Raw genomic sequence first — 22,101 nt, 5'->3', positions numbered from 1 at the left:
TAGTCTGAAGAAGATAGGTTTTATTTCTTCTTTTAAAGTTTAATAAATCTCCCCTGTGAGTGAAGTCGTTTGGTCCAGGGATTTTTTTTGTTGGACGTATTTTGATTACTGCTTCAATTTCCTCCGTAGTTATTGGGCTATTCAGTTTTTTTTTTTATTCCTCCTGGTTGAGTTTTTGGAAGTTTGTATTTTTCTAGGAACATGTCCATTTCTTCTAGGTTGTTCCGTTTGTTGGAGTAGAGTTGCTCTTGGTATTTTTTTTGTTTTTTATCATTCTTCATATTTCTGTGGGGTCTGTTGTTATGTCACCTCTTTTGTTTCTGATTTTGTTTATATGGGTCCTCTCTCTTTGCTTCTTGGCGAGCCTGGATATAGGTTCATCAATCTTGTTTATCCTTTCAAAGAACCAGCTCTTGCTTTCATTGATCTTTTCTATTTTTGGTTTGATTGTTTGTTTGTTTGTTTTCTGGTCTCTGTGTCATTTATTTCCCTTCTGATCTTTATTATTTTATTATTTCCTTCCTTCTGCTCACACTGGGCTTTTCTTATTACTGCCTTTCTAGTTCTTCCAGTTGCAGAGCTAGATGGTTTATTACCAGTTTTTCTTGTTTTTTGAGGTAGGCCTGTAATGCTATGAACTTCCCTCTCATAATTGCTTTCACTGTGTCCCAACGATTTTGGATTGTTTTGTTTTCATTGTTGTTTGTTTCCAGGATCGTTTTTATTTCTTTTTTTTATCTCTTTGGTAATCCACTCATTGTTTAATGGTATGTTATTCAGCCTCCAATTGTTTGAATTTTTATGATTGTTTTTACTGTAGTTGATTTCTAATTTTATGCCATTGTGATCTGAGAGGATGCTTTATATGATTTCAATCCTCTTGAATTTGGAGAGACTTTGCCTGTGTCCCAATAAGTGGTCTACCTTTGAAAATGTCCTATATGCACTTGAGAAGAATGTATATTCCGTAGTTTTGGGGTAGAATGTTCTAAAGATGTTGATTAAGTCCCTCTGATCTAGTGAGTCATTTAGGATTGCTGTTTCTTTGCTAGTTTTTTTGTCTAGAGGATTTATCCAGTGATGTTAATGGGGTGTTAAGGTCTCCTACTATGATTATGTTGCTGTCAATCTCTCTTTCCCCTGATAGCTTCCAGAATTTTTTTTTTATGTATTTGGGTGCTTCTACATTGGGTGCATAAATGTTTACCAGATTTATATTCTCTTGTTGTATCAATCCTTTTAGAATTATTAAGTGGACTTTCTTATCTCTTGTTATGGTCTTCACTTTGAGGTCTATTTTGTCAGATATAAGTATTGCTACCCCAGCTTTTTTTTCATTTCCATTTGCCTGATAGGTATTTTTCTATCCCTTCACTTTCAGTCTCTGTGAGGGCCTTGTTCTGAGGTGGGTCTCTTGTAGACAGCATATATATGGGTCATGTTTTCTTATCCATTCAAGTCACTTGGTGTCTTTTGATTGGAACACTTAATCCATTTATGTTTAATGTTATTATTGATAGGTACTTGTTTGTAGCCATTTCTGTATTTTATGCCTGTGGCCCTTCCTCCTTTTCTATTTCTTGTTTTTACAACATTCCCTTTAGCATTTCTTGCATTGCTGGCTTGGTAGTGATAAACTCCCTTAACCTTTTTTGTCTGTGAAGCTCCTGATTTCCCCTTCAATTTTGATTGATAGTCTTGCTGGATAAAGTATTCTTCTACTCATTCCTTTGCTTTGCATCACTTTGTATACTTCCTTCCATTCCCTTCTAGCTTCTTGTGTTTCTGTTGAGAAATCATTTGATAATCTGATGGGGGATCCTTTGTAGGTAACTCTGCCTCTCTCTTGCAGCCTTTAAGATTCTCTCTTTGTCGTTAATGTTTGCCATTGTAAATATGATGTGTCTTGGTGTGGGTCTCTTGGGATTCATATTGCTTGGGACTCTGTTTTTGTGTAACATTTTTTCTTCCTCATATCAGGGAAGTTTTCTGTCATTATTTCTTCAAATAGGTTTTCTAATCCTTGCTGTTCTTCTAGTCCTTCTGGTAGCCTTATTATATGTATGTTACTTTGTTTTGTGTTGTCCCAAAACTTCCCTGGGCTCTTCTTCTGCTTTTTAATTTTTTCTCCAGTTGCTGTTCAGATTGGGTTTGTTTCTCTACCTTATCTTCTAACTCACTATTTCGATCCTCTGCTTCTTCTAGTCTACTGTTGAAACCTTCCATGCTGTTTTTGATTGTAGCTATATCACTTTTGATTTCTTCCTGATTTTTGCATAGGTTGTTGATTTTCTCTTCCATCCTGTATGACCATTACTCTGAATTCCTTTTCCTGTCATGTTGCATTTCTCCATTTCATTTATTTCCTTTCTTGGCTATTCTCTTTTTCTTTCCTCTGTGGATTGTTTCGTTGTCTCCCCATTCTATCACCAGAAGGTTTAAATGCCAAGTTGCTGGGGCCTGGGCTGTGTGCAGTGAGAGCTTCACGCCACCCAAGTGTCACTGAAAAGCTCCAACACCAAGACATGTGGGTGCCGTGGGTTGGTGGAAGACATGCTCACCCAGGGTCAGAGTCACCAGTGCTCAGTGTAGCCTCATGTGTACACCTAGTATCAGGAATCCTTCCTGTGCTACTCTGAAAAAGACACCCCGCTGGTGTGTGCTGAAAATCAGAGTCCCCTAGTGCATGCCAGGAGTCAGAGTCCCTCTGTGCCCACGCTGAGAATTGAGTATTGAAGTCTTGCTTGGTGCAGCCTCACGCTGAGAATCAGGGTCCCTGTGTGCACATGCACCAAGAATTGGAGTCACTGGCTCTTAGTGTGCATACATTGGGAATCAGGGATCCCAAGTGCATGTGATGAGAAACAGAATCAAGTCACTGGTGCTCAGTGCTGCCTCTCATGCAGAGAATCAGGGTTCCTGGTCTGCTTGGGGGACCAGGTTGTACAGCCTTTCTGTGTCGGCAGAAGGTCCACTCCTGCACTGCAGAAAATAGACTTCCATGTGCACTTGCCCAGAATCAAGGTCAGATGGCACTGCTGCCTTGTGTGGGAGTGGGGTCTGGTCACGAGAGTGCACTCTGCTGAAAACAGATTCTCAGTGTTTGTGCACAGAGGCTCAAATTCAGGCAGTGGAGCCAGAGCCGCCCTGTGTGGGTAGGAGGCCTGCTTGCACAGGGTGGGTCCAACAGTTCCTATGGCGCTACAGTGATCCTGCAGGGAGGGGGATGGGCTCTGTGACTCACAGAAATCTGTGGCTGGCACGTCTGGATTCTTGGTGTCTGTGGTTCTGCAGCTGTGGTCACAGGTCTTTGTCCCTAGTGGCTGTAGGGTCCCAGTTTGCGTCTGAGGCCAGATGGGGTGGTGGTGAGGCTAGGATCCTAGTCTCAAGCAGTTCTGTTTTTCAAGGTGGCATGGTCTCTGGGCCCACTCTGGCTGTCCCTGGAGTGTCTGCAGTGGCAGTGGGATTTTGCTATCTAAGACTGCCTGGTTTGGCAGCCCCTTGGAAGACCTGCAGGATCTAATTGTCCCTAGCTCACACACACATACATACACCACATACATCCACACACTCCTCTATTGCTCCCTCACTCTCTCACACATTCTCCTTCCCTACATTCTTGACAGTCACCATCTTTTTTCTCCCCATCAATAATTTTTCATTAAATCACTTTTTTAAAAAACAGTTCTTTTGTTTGCTCTGTATTTAAAATGGAAGTATGTATTAGGTAGTAACATCAATTTAATGTGTCCTAAGTAGCATTTAACAGATGGGAATATGATAAAAACATTAGGATATAAAGAATAAATAAAGAGTATCCGTTGCTCCCTCCACTCCCTCACTCATGCCCTCATCCCCCTAGTGTCTGTTGGTTATGCTTATACTAGTATGCATGCATACAAATCCTTTGATTGATCTCCCCCCCATTATCCCCACTCTCCCCTACCTTCCCTCTGAGGTTTGATAGTTTGATTAATGCTTCTCTGTCTTTGGATCTGTTTTTTTTTTTTTCCCATCAGCTTCTGTTGTTCATTATATTCCATAAATGAGTGAGATCATGTGATATTTATATTTCTTTCATTGGCTTATTTTGCTTAGCATAAGGCTCTCCAGTTCAATCCAAGCTGTTGTAAATGGTAAGAATTCCTTCTTTTTTACCACAGTGTAGTATTCCATTGTGTAGATGTACCACAGCTTTTTAACCCACTCATCTGCTGATAGATACTTAGGCTGTGTCCACATCCTAGCTATGGTAAATTGTGCTGCTATGAACATAGGGGTGCATATATCCTTTCTAATTGGTGTTTCTAGTTTCTTGGGATATATTCCTAGAAGTAGGATCACTGGGTCAAATATGAGTTCCATTTTTAGTTTTTATAGGAAACTCCATACTGTTCTCCACAGTGGCTGCACCAGTCTGTATTCCTACCAGCAGGGCAAGAGGGTTCCTTTTTCTCCGCACCCTCGCCAGCAGTTGTCATTTTTTGATTTGTTGATGATAGCCATTGTGACAGGTGTGAATGGTACCACATTGTCATTTTAATTTGCATCTCTTGGATGATTAGTGACTTTGAGCATGTTTTCATATGTCTCTTGACCTTCCTTATGTCCTCTTTAGAAAAGTACCTGTTTAGGTCTGATGCCCATTTTTTGATTGGGTTGTTTATCTTCTTTTAAATTGTATTGATATCTATTGAATTACATAAATATATAATGAACTTTGTGGCATAATCACAGAATATTGGAAAAACACTTTCACACTTTTAAATTTAAGTTCATTTATTATAATTGGAATTGCAAGTTTTTATAAATCAAATTCTATTTTGCTTTAAATATCATTTTTGAAAATGTTAAGAGGTACTCTCATGTTTTCAGGGGAAATTGTAAACTGGCCAATAAAAAAACGACATGCTGCTCCTAAAATAAAAATCCTCTTGATCAGTTTCTTCGTTTTTCTACTTTTTTTTGTTTTAATTGCCATCATTGCTCTTAAGTGGAATAAAATGAAATTTTGGAGAAGAGAAGAAGCATTAAGTGAAGGGTAAGTAAAATTATTATTTCTTATATTTATATTGACATGCATTTTGGTAAGAATTCAAATGTAACCAAGAATATTACAAGTAGGAATTCTTGGATGGATTGGATTGATGTATAGAAATACTGAGTCTTAGTATATAAGTTGTTTTTTCAGATTGTAGGTAGGTAGGTATTCTTCATGTGCATAGAGGCCCAGAAAAATCTGAAGCTACTCAGTAAATCCTCACTGCCTTTCAAATAGGAAGCCATTTAGGTAAAATTGCTTTAGGAGTTTTTTTTTTTTTTCTCAAGAAACCCCACATTCAGATTAATAGAGATAGGTAAGCCAGTTTTGTGAACAGAATATGTAGAAGGTAAGAAAAACATAAGATAGCAAAGAATAAGGGAGAGAACACAGGATACCACCCATTTTACACATAATTAATATTGCTCATGTGTTTCAAAAGTTAGAATGAAGGTACTTGTACAACTTTATTCTGTAACAATATCACCAATACAAGCCACAATTTTCTTGAGAAATATTCAGAAAAATTAGAATGCAGAATGAAAGTTAAACAAGTGGGTATCTTTATTCCATGCTAAAGCACAATGATTCTCATTCTTTCTTGTTTTAAAATATGTTTTTTTTTTATTCCAGAGAGAGAGGAGAGTAGAAGGGGGTGAGGAGGAGGGAGGGAGAGAGAGAGAGAGATAAAGAGAGAGAGAGAGAGAGAGAGAGAGAGAGAGAGAGAGAGAGAGATGTGTGAGAGAGAAACATCGATTAATTGCCTCCCACACACACCCTGACCTGGGAAGACACCAAAACCTTGGAAAGTGTCCTGACCAGGAATTGAGCAAGTGACCTTTTGGTGTACGAATGATACTCAACCAACTGAGGAACACCGGCTGTTCTCTTTCCTAATTTTGCAGAAATAAATAAAATAATTATAGTAAAAATGTATCAAAACATCTATCTCCCAAGTTAGTTATTTTTATTTATAAACAACGTAGCAGCCACTAATTAAATTCAGTATATTATTCTGCCTGATTTATATATACATTACATAATAAAAAAAAGCTATTATAAATGGACTTGAATGGATACTTGGCATAAGTCTTCTTGTGCTCTTAACACACCTTGGACAAATCTGAATAATTTCTGGGAGTAAACATGACTTAAAAGAGATGTTATAATGGGGAAATATTGATCATAACTAAAACTGGTCTTGGCAGTCTCAGTTTTAGAGCAAAACCAAGGAGCTTCAGGGTTGCAAGGATAAGTAGTTAGGTTAACATTAGAAAGACCGAATATTAAAAATAGGATCACTGGCTGGAATATGGGAAGCAAAGTGTATCTTGGCTTACATTGTTTGAGTAATTAGTAAAAATATAGCTTTGTTACTTTTCTTGATGTTGCTTAAGATTGAAATGTTTCCAAACCTAAAACTAATATTATTTATTTTATACAGGTCTATGTCAGAAAGCAGCAGTAGTAACAGCTACATGACATACACGGAATTAAAGGTGAAATGAAGGAATCAAATTATTGACAAAATATCATTTCTGAGATATTTTTTAATCTTTAACAATATCTAAATATGAAACATATTTTTCCATGTTTCACAACCATCATTCCTATTTGCCATTATCTTAAACTAATTCAAATTTTGTTTTATAATCTTCAAAAGTAGTTAATGTTAACCAGTATTAGTCAATGATTTGTCAACCATTTTTTTTGAAAAAAGAATGACTGAAGAGATTTAAATATATTCTTAAAATAGTTACAAATTGTCATGTATCCTGCTCACTCACTTACTGTGTTAATTGGTAAACTTATATGGGTTGTTTTCAAATATTTACATTTCTTCCTCGCTAAAATTCCATGGTTATGGTTATTCTTGTTTCATAAATGAGAAAACAGACAAAAGAATTTAAATAATTTCCCATGTGTATAGAATTTTAGTAAGTATTGGAGCTGGAGTTCAAGACTATCAGACTCAAGGGTTTAAACTAAAAACTCCACAATTTTGCTACAGATAGCCTATTATATAAATAGGGGTGGGTAATGGAATGTACTTTTAGTAAGGGCATATTCGATGTCAAGGAAAATGCTACATGTACTCTTCAAGGCAGAAAGACAATTACATACTCCAAGATGGAATAAAGTAGGCATCTGTATATATTTTTCAAATTTTAACTCATATGCATAAAGAAATCATGATATGAGATCTACCATTTGGAGTAAATGCAAAAATTCAACAAAGAATGAGAACAGTGCTCATCTAATAAATTACATGCCATTCCTGTATACTAGACTTTGAGAGTTAAGTCAATGTATCTGTTTCCTCATCTGCTACCAGAGAACACATTTATAACTCCTACACAGAATGTAAATTAGTCTTATTTCTGACTAGACCAATCTCTACTACTTCTTTGATTACTCAATTAAAATCTAAATCTCAGATGAGAATTTTGGCACTTGGCTCACTATCTCCCTCTCAAATCCTCCAATCATAGTCTCATACTCATGCTGGATAAGCTTCCCCAGAACTAATTACCACCACCCAACTTCACTTATTTTCTTCTAGAGCTTTATACTGATCTTGTGATTTCTCTGATTTCTTCCAACTCTTAAATTATTAATTCACTATATTGCTTTAGGTGATATTTTTTTCCTGTTTTTCACAGCCTTCTCCTGCTAGAAATTCTTGATTGGTTACATGAAGATTTTGCCTCAAAATTTTCAAAAAATGGGTTAGACAGTCCATAAACAAACACATTTCATAAATTGATTATATAGTGTATTGGAAAGATGGGAAAGATTAGGGCAGGAGGGGTAATTAGAAGAGTTGATGTTGATGAAGGAATTTGATAGGAAGTTTCTAAAATATGGTTGACTTGGTAAGCTCTATTGAGCAAGTGATATGTAAGCAACGAATTGAAGGAGGTGAAAATATTTACCCAATTTAGATGTTTGAAAGAAGTCTCATGGACTCACAGGGTCATCTACATGAGGCTTTTATTTAAATACAAAGGATACAGCACAGCAAGAGAGAATGTAGGCAGTAATGGAGGTAAGAGAGACACCTCAGGTACAAGGTCTCAAGGTTCCTTTTTTTAAAAAAAAATTAAAATAGATGATCATCAACCTCACTGCCCTTATCTTGGCAAAATGTGAAAGCAGACATCCAGCCTTTCCCAGAGTTAAAAATAGGGCTTCACTTTTGCTGCAATAAATCAATGCTGTCTTACACAGGGATTCAGATGGCAGAGCTATACTTGCATATAACTGAGAAGGAGCTTTGCAAACACAGGAAAGATCCAATGAAGAAAAAGTCAGGAATGTTTGTTAAATAACGGTGATGTCAGGTTATCTGGAGCAGAGTTTAAAGTAACAAGCAGAGTAAAAGTGGAGACAGCAGTTAATCTAGAATTTCTGCAATAACCCAAGAGAAAACAGCATGATACCTCAGACCAGAAACAGTAAAAATAGTTTTAGGAACCAATTTTTAAGATGAACTAACAGAATGAGTTGAGAGCTTGGATATAGAGTAAGAAAAAGTACATAAATAATGTTTATTGATATAAAGCAGGAAGATAGGAAGGCCAAAATGTAAACCCAGACCTGTTTCTAAATTTGTGCTCTTAATACATTTTAAATGTTATTTTAAAATTTATGAACATTGAGAGATAAAATCTACATAGGTAATCATGTGCCGGTAGGTAACCAATTGTCTGGTGTGCACTGGTTAGGTTTTACATTTTCTCATATATGATTGGGAACATGTGAAAGAATTTTTGAAGTAGTACTTGAAGAACTTAACATGATATAGTTTGCTGGAATGAAGCAGGGCGAACTCAGTCAGATTCAGCTAGCACTGGAAATGAGGGAAACAGCGATGAGAGTATGGAATACACAGGAAAGATATGACAAGGACAGGTTTGGAAGAGAAGAAGAGATCAAAAAGTTTTGTGAGATATAACAGAAGTAGAGTTGATTAAGTGGTGAGTGATGGGTATATTTGGATGGATATATTTGTTATTCTACAAAGAATTATGAAAATTAAAACATTTCTGACAAAATTGATAATGACACCTTTTACTAAACACATATTGTACAGTACGCTAAGAAACACTTTGTTGGAAGGATGATGTGGAGGGGAGTGAAGTGTGAGTTCTGTTTTGAACATGTGTATGTGGGACACCTGTTGGATATGCATAGAGAACTCTTGGAAGTACTCCTCCTCTGTATATGAAAATAGATCAATCAATCATTATTATTATTTCTTTTTCACATATTTTCATTGTTATCCTCTCTGTTTCCTTGTTGGTGATTTATTTCACCCAGATAAAGCATAGGAACTATGTAAGTGAGATATTTATAAATACCAATTTATAATATTTTTTAATGTGGCTAGCACAAAGGATTCAGGAAAAGGAAATGGGTTTACAAATTTTGTGGAACACAGGCATAGATTGTGACAGTATAACCAGTGTCTTATTATACTAATGAAATTCTATGCCTATATATACATAGTAAAATTAGACAGTTTTATTAAGTTAAAATTTAACCTTTCTATTTTCTATACTTATTTTTTTTACAGCAGTGACTGGGCAATAATGTCAAAAAGCCATAGTTTGGAGAAAAGATGTTACCAAGAAATTCACCATTAACTGGCCTGATCCAATAATGAAAAAAAAAATCTGCCTTTTTTCTCTCCTTTTGTTATGGCTTAAAGCTTTCAGTTTCACAAACCAAAATAAATCTTGTGAGTGAAAGTATATAGGCTTGTGTCTGCTGATTCTTCTACCGGCTGGGATCCTTTAGTGCAGCGGTTCTCAACCTGTGGGTCGTGATCCCTTTAGGGGTCGAATGACCCTTTCACAGGGGTCACCTAAGACCATCGGAAAACACAAATATAATTACATAGTGTTTTTGTGATTAATCACTATGCTTTAATTATGTTCAATTTGTTTTATGAAAATACATCCTGCATATCAGATATTTACATTATGATTCATAACAGTAGCAAAGTTACAGTTATGAAGTAGCAAGGAAAATAATTTTATGGTTGGGGGTCACCACAACATGAGGAACTGTATTAAAGGGTCGCAGCATTAGGAAGGTTGAGAGCCACTGCTTTAGTGGAAAATAAGTGGTTTTGCCTCTTTTGAAGGAGGGAGGCTGTTACATCCCAAGGAGGACATTCCTTTGTCCATTGCAGCTGCCTGCCCTCAGATGCCAAAGGCCGTGCTAACTGCTCCCATCTCAAAAGAGGACACCTACAGCCCACATCTCTCCAATATCTTGTGATTCCCTTCCCCATACATTCCAGGCTTGGGATTTGAAGTGTTGCCAAGTAAGCCCGGCCCCAAGCCCTCAGAGAGTCACTAACATCCCACTCATCTTCCAGAATTTGCTCCCACTGAGTTCCTGGTCATAGATAACTCTTCTTTCTCCAGGAGACACTTTGCTGGCCTCATGTAACTTGGGATCTAGGCTATATCTTTGTTCTTTTGGGGACCCGGGTTTGCTACTCTTTCTTTACTTGAAGCTGAGCTTTTCTGGGTAAGATTTTCTTGCTTTAGTGTTTGTTGCCTCCTCCTTCTCACTCTTACTGCCATAGGTGCACTTCTGCTCAACCCATTATACATGGATTAAAAACCACCAGCCTCCCTGGAGATAATTAGGAACTGGGCATTTTCCATCAGTAAGCAAAGATGCTCCTGGGTCAGGGGTGGGATGTCCTTTTCTAAATGTCCATCAACTGTGGAGGTAATGATGCTTTTGCCAGAGTAATTTTAAAAAACTCAAAGGGATCAAAGCCTGTCTGCAATAAGCAATGAGGAAATGGCTTTTGAGAACTTACCTCTGTCATTAAAGATTTCACATTAGAGTATACCTATGTAAGTTTTAACTGAGTTATTTCTTTTCTTGCTATTGCGTTCCTTATATATTTTGGATATTAATCCCTTATCAGATATAAAATTTACAAATATTTCCTGGCATAGCATAGCTGGTCTCTTCAGTCTGCTAATTGTTTGTTTTGCTATGCAGAAGCTTTTTAATTTGATGCAAAATTCCATTGTCTATTTTTGCTTATGCCACCTGTGTTTTGAGATCACATCCAAAATACTGCTGTCCAGATTATGATCAGAAAGCTTTTGCCTATGTTTTCTCCTAAGTGTTTTAGAGTTTCAGGTCTCATGTGTAAGTCTGTAATCTATTTTGAGTTTATTTTGGGGGTAAAAAGCCAGATGAGGGTTCCATTTTATTCCTTTTCATAGGAATATATTGTTTTCCTAACACCAGTTATTGAAAGGCTTATACGTTTCCCAATGTGTGTTCCTGGTAGTCCTGGGCTGCTCCCACCTTTTAGCTATTGTGAATAATGCTACTGTAAACATTAGGGCACAGATATCTAATTGAGACCATGCTTTCAATTCTTTTGTGTGTATACCCAGAAGTCAGGTTTTACTGGTCCATCCATATGGTAAATCTATTTTTAAATTTTTGGGGGCAACTTTTTCACAGTGACTGCACATTTTACATTGACACTCTTTGTCCACAAATATTCCAATTCTTATACATCCATACAAACACTTAATATTTTCTGGGGTTTTTTAAATAGTACCCTTCCTAATTGGTATGAGGTGGTATGACATTGTGGTTTTTGATTTGCATTTCTTCAATGATGACTGATGCAGAATATCTTTTTCATATACCTTGTGGCCATTTATATTTCTCTTTGTTGAAAGTTTTGTTCAAGTCCCTTGGACATTGACTCAGATTATTTGTTGTTGTTCTTTTTGTTGTTGAATTTAGCAGTTTCTATATAATCAGAATTTTAATCCTATATAAGATTATGATTTGCAGACAGATATGTGATTTGAATATATATTCTTTCATTGTGTGAGTTGCCTTTTTACTCTGTAGGATCTCTTAATACACAAAAGTTTTTAATTTTCATGAAGTGCTATTTGTTTGTGTTTTTCTTTTGTTATCTGTGCCTTTGATGTCATATCCAAAATAAATCATTACCAAACCCAACCAACTTAGTGGAGGGATTTTTTTTTGTTTTCTGTTTTCTTTGAAGACTTTGTAATTTATTTTCTACATTTATGTCTTCTATTACTTTTGGGTTAATTTTTGTATGTGGTGTTAAGAAAGGGTCTAATTTTTATTCTTTTGCATTATGAATATTCAGCTTTTGCTGCACTATTTGTTGAAAAGATTGTCCTCCCCCTTCCCCTTTTTTAATCAATCAGCAGATTTTATTGTTTTTCTTTTTTTATTATTTTTTATTTATTAAAGTATTACATATGTTTCCTTATACCCACATTGTCCTCCTACACCTTTTCCTGACCTGTGACCTCACTGCCTAGTGTCTGTGTCCATTGGTTATGCACGCATTCAAGTCCTTTGGTTGATCTCTTCCCTTTCCCTCCCCCACCCCCTCCCCTACCTTCCCTCTGAGGTTTGATGTTCTGCTCGATGCTTCTCTGTCTCCATTGTTTTTGTTCATCAGTTTATCTTGTTCATTATATTCCACAAATGAGAGAGATCATGTGATATTTATATTTCTCTGACTGACTTATTTCACTTAGCATAATGCTCTCCAGGTCCATCCATGATGTTGCAAATGATAGGAGTTCCTTCATTTTATAGCAGTGTAGTATTTCTTTCTGGATTGTGCACTGTTAAATGTATAGAAATGTAGTATTTTTGAGTGTTGATTTTGTATCTTTCTATTTTTCTGAATCCATTTATTAAGACTAACAAATGTGTGTGTGTGTGTGTGTGTCTGTGTGTGTGTGTGTGTGATATTTAGGGTTTTCTATGTATAGGATGGTACCCTCTGTGAAAAGATATAATTTACTTTTTCCTGTTCAATTTGGATGCCTCATTTTTTCTGCATAATTTCCCTGCCTACACGTTCCAGTACTCTGTTGAATAAGAGTGGCAAAATGGGCATTCTTGCCTTCTTTCCCATTTTAGAAGTAAACTTGTCACTCACTATTGAGTATGATGTTAGCTATAGGTTTGTTCACCTGCCTTCTATTATTAGGCAGGTGAACCTGTTCCTAGCTTGTTGTATGCCTTTGTCATAATGGGTATTTAATTTTATCAAATACTTTTTTGTTCTTTTATTCAGATGATCATCTTATTTTCCTTTGGTTCACAGGCCAATGCACTATCCACTGAGGCAAACCAGCTAAGGCAATAAAATTCTTTTTTTATTGTTTGAAGTATTACATTTGTCTCCTTTGTCCCCCTATTGGACCCTCCCCACTGCCCTGGCCACTTCCACTAATGAGGGCAAGCCTCCACAGCCCCAGTGTCTGTGTCCATTGGTTATGCTAATATGCATGCATACAAGTCCTTTGGTTGATCTCTAACCCCCCTCCCCTGCTTTCTTTCTGAGGTTGGATGGTCTGTTCAGTGCTATCTTATCTCTGGATCTATTTTTGTTCATCAGTTTATGTTGATCATTATATCTACATATGAGTGAGATCATGTGATATTTATCTTTCTCCAACTGGTTTATTTCGCTTAGCATAATGCTCTCCAGTTACAACCATGCTGTTGTAAATGGTAGGAGTTCCTTCATTTTACAGCAGCATAGTATTCCATTGTGTAGATGTGCCACAGCTTTTTAATCCACTCATCTGATGATGGGCACTTAGGCTGGTTCCAAATCTTAGCTATGGTAAATTGTGCTGCTATGAACATGGGGGTGCATATATCCTTTCTGATTGGTGTTTCTAGTTTCTTAGGATGTATTCCTAGAAGTGGGATCAATGGGTCAATTGGGAGTTCCATTTTTAGGTTTTTGAGGAAACTCCATGCTGTTCTCCACAGTCGCTGCACCAGTCTGCATTCCCGCCTGTTTTGTTGTTGGTTTCCTTTGCTATGCAGAAGCTTTTTATTTTGATGTAGTCCCATTTGTTTATTTTCTCCTTAGTTTCCATTGCCTTAGGAGCTGTATCAGTAAAGATGTTGCTACGACGTATGTCTGAGATTTTGCTGTCTAAGATTTTTATGGTTTCCCGTGTTACATTTAAGTCCTTTAACCATTTTGAGTTTGTTTTTGTATGTTGTAAGTTGGTGATCTTGTTTCTTTTTTTTTTTTGTATGTATCTCACCAAATTTCCCAGGACCATTTATTGAAGAGACTGTCTAGAAAATTTTCTTAATTGCAATTATTTCTATAACATCACCATCACTGGTATTGGTCCCAACCTTCTGTGGCACTGTAATTTGCAGATGTGATGTTTAAGAGTCTGCAGAAGGAAATGTGTGAACATTACACACACACACACACACACACACACACACACTGTGTGACTACAGGAAGAGGCCCCTCTCATGTGAGAGTATTGCCCTACCACTGTCCAGAGACACCTGGGACTCGCTGACCTCAACCCTGACTGGGTGAGGAAGTGCCGGTCTCTGGATCCCATCCAGGCTCTCTAGGTCCCCAACGCCCCACCAGCAGGGCATCCTCTCCTGCCAGTGCAGACTCAGGTCAGTGAGGGCCAACTGCCCCAGACCTGCCCTGAGCCCTCCAACCACCAGCCCCACCAGCTGCAGCCTGACCTGAAACTAGGTGGCTCTGAAACACATGATAAGATTCCCAGCCCAAAAGGCAACATTCAACTGGCCCAGGGACACTGCTGTGCGACTGTCCTTATAGAGCTACCTGAACGCTTTAGGATGTTACAAGGAGGTCAGCCCCACACTAACCAGTGCTCACACAAGGGAGAACACGGAAGCCTGCCTCCTGCTATAAATTTTATTTCCCTCAAGCTGATATTTTAAAGGCCTTCAGGGGTCACTTTCTCTTCTGGAAGCTGGCCATGGACCGGCGGAGTTCTTGGCAATAATGAGTCCACAATATTGCTTTCTGGTACAGTGGTTGAATTGCTGTAGTGAACGAAAAAGAAACAGAAATTCATGATTTGTTTAGTAGCAGACAATTGTCTATTTTAGCCACATTTATTGCCAGGTTTCTGCTTAATCTCAGGTCAAAACATACACATACAAGCACAAGAACTAAAAGTAAAAAAATCAGTATTACTACAAATAAGTTTCTTAGAAAACTAAGGAGTCCTAATAAACAATTAAACATTAAATGTGCATATGTATTTTATTTAGTATTGATTTATAATAAAAAGGAAGCAAAAATTTACAACTTTAATGATTCTTTCTTGACCTCATTGCTAACCTATTTACAATTTAGTAGCATGTTTTTTATCCCCCATATTTTTTGTGTTTTTCAGTTTTAATCTTATAATTGATTTCTAGTTTCATACGATTATGATAAAAAAAGATGCTTGATATGATTTTAATCTTCTTACATTAATTGAGACTAGTTATGTGGACTATCATATGGTCTATCATGGAAAATGTTCTATGTGTAGTTGAAAATAATGTATATCATGTTGCTTTGGTGTATAATACTCTAAAAATACCAATTAAATCTACATCTAATCTAATGTGTCATTTAAGGCTACTGTTTCCTTATTGATTTTCTGTCTGGATATTCTATCCATTGATGTCAATAGAGTATTAAAGTCTCTTATGATGAGTCTATTATTGTTTTTATCTCTCTTCATGTTAATCTATATATATATTTTATTTATTTAGCTGCTCCCATATTGGGTATATAAATGTTTACAAGGATTAATGCCTTTATCATTATAAATGTCCCTTTTGTCTCTTATTATAACCTTTGATTTAAACTCTATTGTGTCTGTACAAGCATGACTACCTCAGCATTATTTGTTTTCATTTTCATGAAATATCTTCTTCCATTCCATTACTTTCAGTATTATGTCTCTTTCGACCTAAATTATCTTGCAGACAGTATGTGTATGGGTCTTGTTTTCTTATTCATTCTGCTACCCTATGTCTTTTGATTGGACCATTTAATCCATTTCTTTTAAAGTGATTATTGATAGGCATGTAGTTGTTGGCATTTTATTATTCATATTTACATTCCTTTCCCCCTTCTTCTTAAAGAAGTGCCTTTAATATTTCTTGTAATATGGTTTAGAGGTCATGAACTCCTTTAGTTTTTTTCTTGTTTAGGAAGCTCTTTATCTCACTTTCAATTTTAAAGTATTACCTTGCTTTCTAGATTATCCTTGGTCATAGGTCCTTGCTTGTCATCATTTGAATATTTTTTTGTCAGTCTCTTTTAGCCTGCAAAGCTTTTATTTAGAAATCAGCTGACAGTCATATGGGAGTTGCCTTATAGGTTACTGCCTTTCTCTTGCTGCTTTTAAGTTTCTCTCTTTGTCTTTAAACTTTACCATTTTAATTATGATGTATCTTGGGTGTGGGCTTCTTTGTGTTAATATTGTTTGGGACTCTCTGCACTTCCTTGATTTATATTTCTATTTGTTTCATCCGGTTCGGGAAATTTTCAGTCAATATTTCTTTTTTTAAATAATTCTTTATTGTTTAAAGTATTACATATGTCTCCTTTTCCCCCCATTGAGCTTTCCCCAGTCATTCCCCCCCCCTCCCAACACATGCCCTCAACCCCCTACTGTCTGTGTCCATGGGTTATGCTTATATGCATGCACACAAGTCCTTTGGTTGATCTCTCACTCCTCTCCTCCCCACCTTCCCTCTGAGGATGGATGGTCTGTGACTTAATTTCTTCCTCTCTCTTTTCTCCTTCTGCTCCCCCTATGATGCAAATGTTGGTATGCTTGATGTTGTCCCAGAAGTCCCTGAAACTATCCTCAAATTTTTTATTCTTTTTCCTTTTTGCTGTTATGATTAGGTGTTTTCTGCTACTTTGTCTTCCAAATTGCTGATTTCATCCTCTACATCATTTAATCTGCTGTTGAGTCCTTTTATTGTACTCTTCATTTCAGATATTGTACTCTTCATTTCTCATTCATTTTTTATGGTTCCTATGTCCTTTCTTATGCATACTGTCTGCTTAAGTTCTCACTGAGTTCATCAATTCTTCTCCTAAGTTCCTTGAACATCCTTATAACCAATGTTTTGAATTATGTATCTGATAAATTGCTTACCTACATTTTGCTTAGTTCTTTTTTTTCTTTTGTTCTTTCATTTGAGACATGTATCTTTGTCTCCTCATTTTGGTTATATCTTTGTGTTTGTTTTTGTTTATTAGATAGATCGGATGTCTCAGTCATGACATGATGACCTTACGTGGTAGGTGTCCTGTGAGGCCCAGTAATGCCATCTCCCTGATCACCTGAGTCAGATGCTCCAGGAGTGTTCCTTGTGTACGTTGTGTGCTTTCCTGTTATATTTGAACCTTAATTGCTATGAGCACAAAAGTAGGTCAGATTCACTTTCAGGCTGACTGACTGTGAAAATTGGCCATGACCACAGCATATGAGCTGCTGTGGATGGATGACCTCAGAGTGGCATTTTCCACAGTGGAGTCTGGTGTCCACTTAGACCACCCTGGGGTTTTTCAGATTGTGGATATGGTTGGGTTGTGCTCTGTTGTGGCTTGAAGTCGGGCAATGGGTATGTTGGTTCTAGAGCATCTGAGGAGGGGCTCTGGGATAGGATGATGTCAGACACTGCCAGTAATCAACCTCAGGCTACCAGTTAATACCTACAAAGTGATCTATAGTTGATAGCTGCCTGTGCTGGATCTGGATGCATGTTGGAGATGCCACACTGAGAACCAACACTGGTTGTTGCAAGTGCTGGGACTGAAGTAGGTCAGCAAAAGGCAAGGGCCCCCAAGGCTAGCCATTGCCTGCCTATTGCTCATAAGACTTGGAGCTGTCAGATCCTTGGTGGATCACAAGTTGGGTCAGGCAGTGCTTTTGGAAGTCACTAGAGTGGGGGAAATGGTATTCATCAGGTGAATGCAAATTCAGATATGGTGCAAATATTGAGCCTGAGGTCACTTAACATAAGTTATAGGGTGCACTGAGACCAGCCATCTCCTGCCTGGGGCCTGTGGAACTTTAAGAGTTTTTAAAGACAGACTATGGAGTTGGCCAAGGCTGGATTCCCGCTGCTGAAAGGTTATTGGGTGGTGTGAGAGTTGAGTGAGGTATGGTGGTAGGGAGTTTTAAGGTGGAGCAGGAGGAATTCAACAGGTTAAGGCAAATCAAGATTTGACCATGTGGAAGGAGGGCTCAACAGTGGCAATGGAGGTGATCCCTCCAGCCCTCACCCTGAAGCCACACAACTCAACTTCTCCTGTATGATTTTGGTGGCCCCTTGTGTCCCTGTCCCTCTGCTGAAGCCCAAGCGTCTGAGTGCAAGGCCTTTAAGAGGGCCACTGTGTTTTCCAGCAGTTTTTAGTTTCACATAGGCATGTGGAATCCCCACAGATTTTCACATCTAGATAATGTAGGCTCTTCTTCCTGGCACTGGTGGTGTTGGGACAGCCCAATTTGAGTATTTGTCCCTCCTACCATTCTCATTGTGGCTGCTTTTTATTTTTAATTATAGGACTTCTGTTCAGATAGTTTCCAGATGGCTCTCCAGGTTGATTGTTCTATAATTTAATTGTTATTTTGACGTGGTCATGGGAGGAGGTGAGCCATCTTTACATGACTCTCAATCAAGAGATTTAAGTGTAAATAAGTTATGATATTTTGTGTCTTAGAAAGATAACCTCTAATAATCTGGTGATGATGAGATAGGAATGATGAGGACTGGAAACAGTTCCACAGTTTGCTTCACCATTCATCCTTCAAAAGACTACTTGGGTAATTTCCAGTTTGTAGCTATTACAAATAACATTGCTAAGAATGTTCATGTACTGGTTTGTGTGTAAACCTAAATTTTCTGTGTCAGGGATAAATATGCAAGAGTGAAATTGCTGGGTTGTATATGAACTTATAAGTTGATTGGCAGAGTATCTATATATTTGTATTTTTTACAGCAATGTGTGAGTTACCACATTCTCAGCATTCTTATCAGGATTTGCTATAATCACTATTTTTTATCTAGATCATTCTGTTAGGAGAAATGTGATATGTCATTGTGGTTTTAATTTGTCTTTATCCAGTGACTCATTATGTCATTATCTCAATATGTCAACATATTATGTCAATATGTTGGTCACATATTATAATGTGTTTGTTGGCAATCTTATATATTCCTTCAGTCTATTCCATGTTTTTTGTCTTTGCCCATTTTTTACTACTTTGTTTTATATATACATTTTTGCAACTATATGACTTACAAATACATCCTACTAGACCATAGTTTGTCTTTTTATCCTCTTTAAAGGCTACTTTTCAGTTCAAATGTCTTTCATTTGACCAAATCTAAATTTTCTTTGTGGTTCATGATTTTTTCTCATGAGAAGTATAGTCCTAGATCAACAAAAGTTTTTTGTGTTTTTGTCAAATAGCTGCATAATTTCAACTTTTACTATCTTTAATCACTGTGCTATATATTAGATCCCCAGAACTTATTGATTTTGTAACTGGAAATTTGTACCCTTAGACAAAAATCTTCCCAATTTCTCCAATCTCTAGCCCCTGATGACCACTGGGAATAACTTCTAATGAGTACGAAATTTCTTTTTAGGCTGATGTAAATGATCTAAAAAATGTTCTACAATTGATTGTGGTGATAATTACATAATTTGGTGAATAAAGTAAAATTGTTGCATGTACACCTAAATTAGTGAATTGTATGACATATAAATTATATATTTTAAGACAGCTGTTACAAAAATAATTAACTGCTCAAACAAAAATAACTATAATTTATAACATATACAGTGACTTTCTTGAACCCATGTGGAGAACCAGAAAAATGTTTTATATGTAAAGTGAACTACATGTCTAAAACTCTGTTTTGCCAATAATGCATTTTAGTTTTATAATAGAATCCTTAGGTGAGTATGCTTTATAGAGTCTTATGAGTTCTTTGAAATATCCAAACTGGTGGAATTATTGTAAGCAAAAATTAGTAACCTAGGTAAAACAGTGAAACTGCCTATAGTTTTATCTTAAAACATGTAGATGTGCATGAGACATAATGTTAATGATATCAGAGATTGTAAATTTACAATTTCTTTCTTAAATAGAAAGTTATTTAACACAGATAGTATTTGATGCCCCTGTGTCACTTACAATAAAAAGCTATGTCATGATCAGTTCTCAAGACTGAGAAAGTATTACTTCATAACAAATAGAAAGGTGGATAGATTATAATACATTATTAATGAAATAAATTTCTGAGAAATGTAATTCACTTTCTCATAAAATGTTCTTTTGGTCCCTCATTTGGTTTCAAAATCTTAACTTATTTATATCCCTCTTTTAATATATATCAAAAGAGATATATATGTAAGACACTGGGGGGAGAGGGGTAAGGGAGGCCGGGGGAAGGTCAAGGGGGGAAAAAAGGAGACACATGTACTACTCTTTGAAATACTTTAAGCAATAAAACAAAATGTTTTTAAAAAGAGAGATATATATGTATATGTGTATGTATGTACAATAAACTATAGGAAACTAAAATTATAAAAATGACATTTATATATTTTTAAAAATAACAGATACTTAGGTAAACTATAACAATTTTTTATAATATAATATAAATGTATGACACTAGTCAGTGACCTGTACAATTTATGATAATAAATTATTTGTATAATAATATTTACCCTTCAAATTCTGGGTTCTTTTTGTTGCAGAGTTTCCTAGTTTCACTTAGCTTCATGATTATAAGGATGGAAAATAAAAAAAAAGGAAAAACAAGGAAGAAACTAAGAAAACGCCAGTTGTCCTGATGTGAATTGTAGTCCTTTTTAATAACAACTATAGCTAGAAATAAAACATAAGAGATCAGTAGATATGCAGTGAATATTTAAATACATTTATATTCCTTTCACTTTAAATATATATATGCAATATGTGCATACACACACATATAAATACATATATATTACAATTAAAATTGTAATACCTTGGAAGCTCATATAGAGAAAATAAAAGAACATTTAAGTTCACAAACTAAAATTACAATGATAATTTTAAAAATACATTTCTTACTTTTATTTTATGCATATTTGTTTAATTATTCTGCCACTGTGGACATGTTTTGAGTATCGCTTACTACATTAAACTTATTTATGACATTTATACCTTAAAAGGTAATACATTAGTAAGGCTTACATTACAAATATAAAAAAAAATGTTTTGTAAAAAAAACAACAAAACAAAACAAAAAAACACCTATCCTCACCTGGTGGGCATGGCTCAGTGCTTGACCTATGAACCAGGAGGTCAAGGTTCAATTCCTGGTCAGGGCACATGCCTTGGTGGGGGATTTGATCCCTAATGTGGGGCGTGCAGGAGGCAGATGATCAGTGATTCTCTCACATCACGGATGTCTCTCTCTCTCTCTTCCTCTTCCTTCTCTTTGAAGTCAATTTAAAAATAAATAAATAAATATTAAAAAAATTTAAAAACCCTATCCTTCTCACTTGCCAAGTCACATGGTTTCTCTCCTTAGAGAAATCGATTTTTAAAGGACTTGTGTTTCTCAATTTTGTATTTATATTTTATGCATATAAATAAAATTCTTATGTATACTTATCTTTGTACCTATATCTATGTCTAGATAACTATATGTAATATGTGTATGTATTTTTTCTCTGATTAACATTCTGCAAAACACATTATACACTTTTACTATTTCTTTTTTTTTAATTTTATTTTTATTTTATTTTATTTTTAATTTTATTTTTTATTACAAAGGGTATTACATATGTGTCCATTTTTTCCCCCCGCCCAAGACAGTCCACTAGCCTCCCCTATCCACCAGAGTCTTATGTCCATTGGTTATGCTTATATGCATGCATACAAGTCTTTTCCTTTAAGTTGGGCATTTCATGAAAGCTCTAGGAAAACTGTATTTCCTCTGATGGTTCCACAGGAATGGATTAGGGCAGCCCACATTCAATGACTGATGTGAGGTCCCAAGACTTGGCTCTCTGCCTTCATTCAGAGCCACTCCAGGGGCCATTGTCGCTTCAGAGGTCCCCATGGAATCGGTTGAGACCTCTGTTGAGAATTCAACACAGTGTAAATTCTTTCTTTGCC

General features: G+C 36.4%; 2 protein-coding genes across 2 annotated transcripts in view; one reads left to right on the top strand and one right to left on the bottom strand.

Moving 5' to 3' along the window:
* Positions 1 to 6,549, top strand: part of LOC102757242 (disintegrin and metalloproteinase domain-containing protein 18) — a 77,760-nt gene extending 71,211 nt beyond the window's left edge. Inside the window, 2 exon segments of the mRNA XM_015565269.1 lie at positions 4,876 to 5,041; positions 6,486 to 6,549. Coding sequence (XP_015420755.1) covers positions 4,876 to 5,041; positions 6,486 to 6,549 — 230 coding nt within the window.
* An 8,257-nt stretch (positions 6,550 to 14,806) lies between these two features.
* The window catches only part of ADAM18 (ADAM metallopeptidase domain 18), a 76,917-nt gene continuing 69,622 nt past the window's right edge, over positions 14,807 to 22,101 (bottom strand). The window contains exons 19-20 of the mRNA XM_015565278.1: positions 20,661 to 20,820; positions 14,807 to 14,944 (exon numbers count right to left, since the gene is read on the bottom strand). Coding sequence (XP_015420764.1) covers positions 14,836 to 14,944; positions 20,661 to 20,820 — 269 coding nt within the window. The 3' untranslated portion in view covers positions 14,807 to 14,835. The remainder of the gene's footprint in view (positions 14,945 to 20,660; positions 20,821 to 22,101) is intronic.

This window comes from Myotis davidii, unplaced genomic scaffold (assembly GCF_000327345.1).
Source record: "Myotis davidii unplaced genomic scaffold, ASM32734v1 scaffold93, whole genome shotgun sequence".
NCBI lineage: Eukaryota > Metazoa > Chordata > Mammalia > Chiroptera > Vespertilionidae > Myotis > Myotis davidii.
The sequence above is the reverse complement of the archived record's forward strand: the minus strand, read 5'-3'. Positions and strand labels throughout refer to the sequence as shown.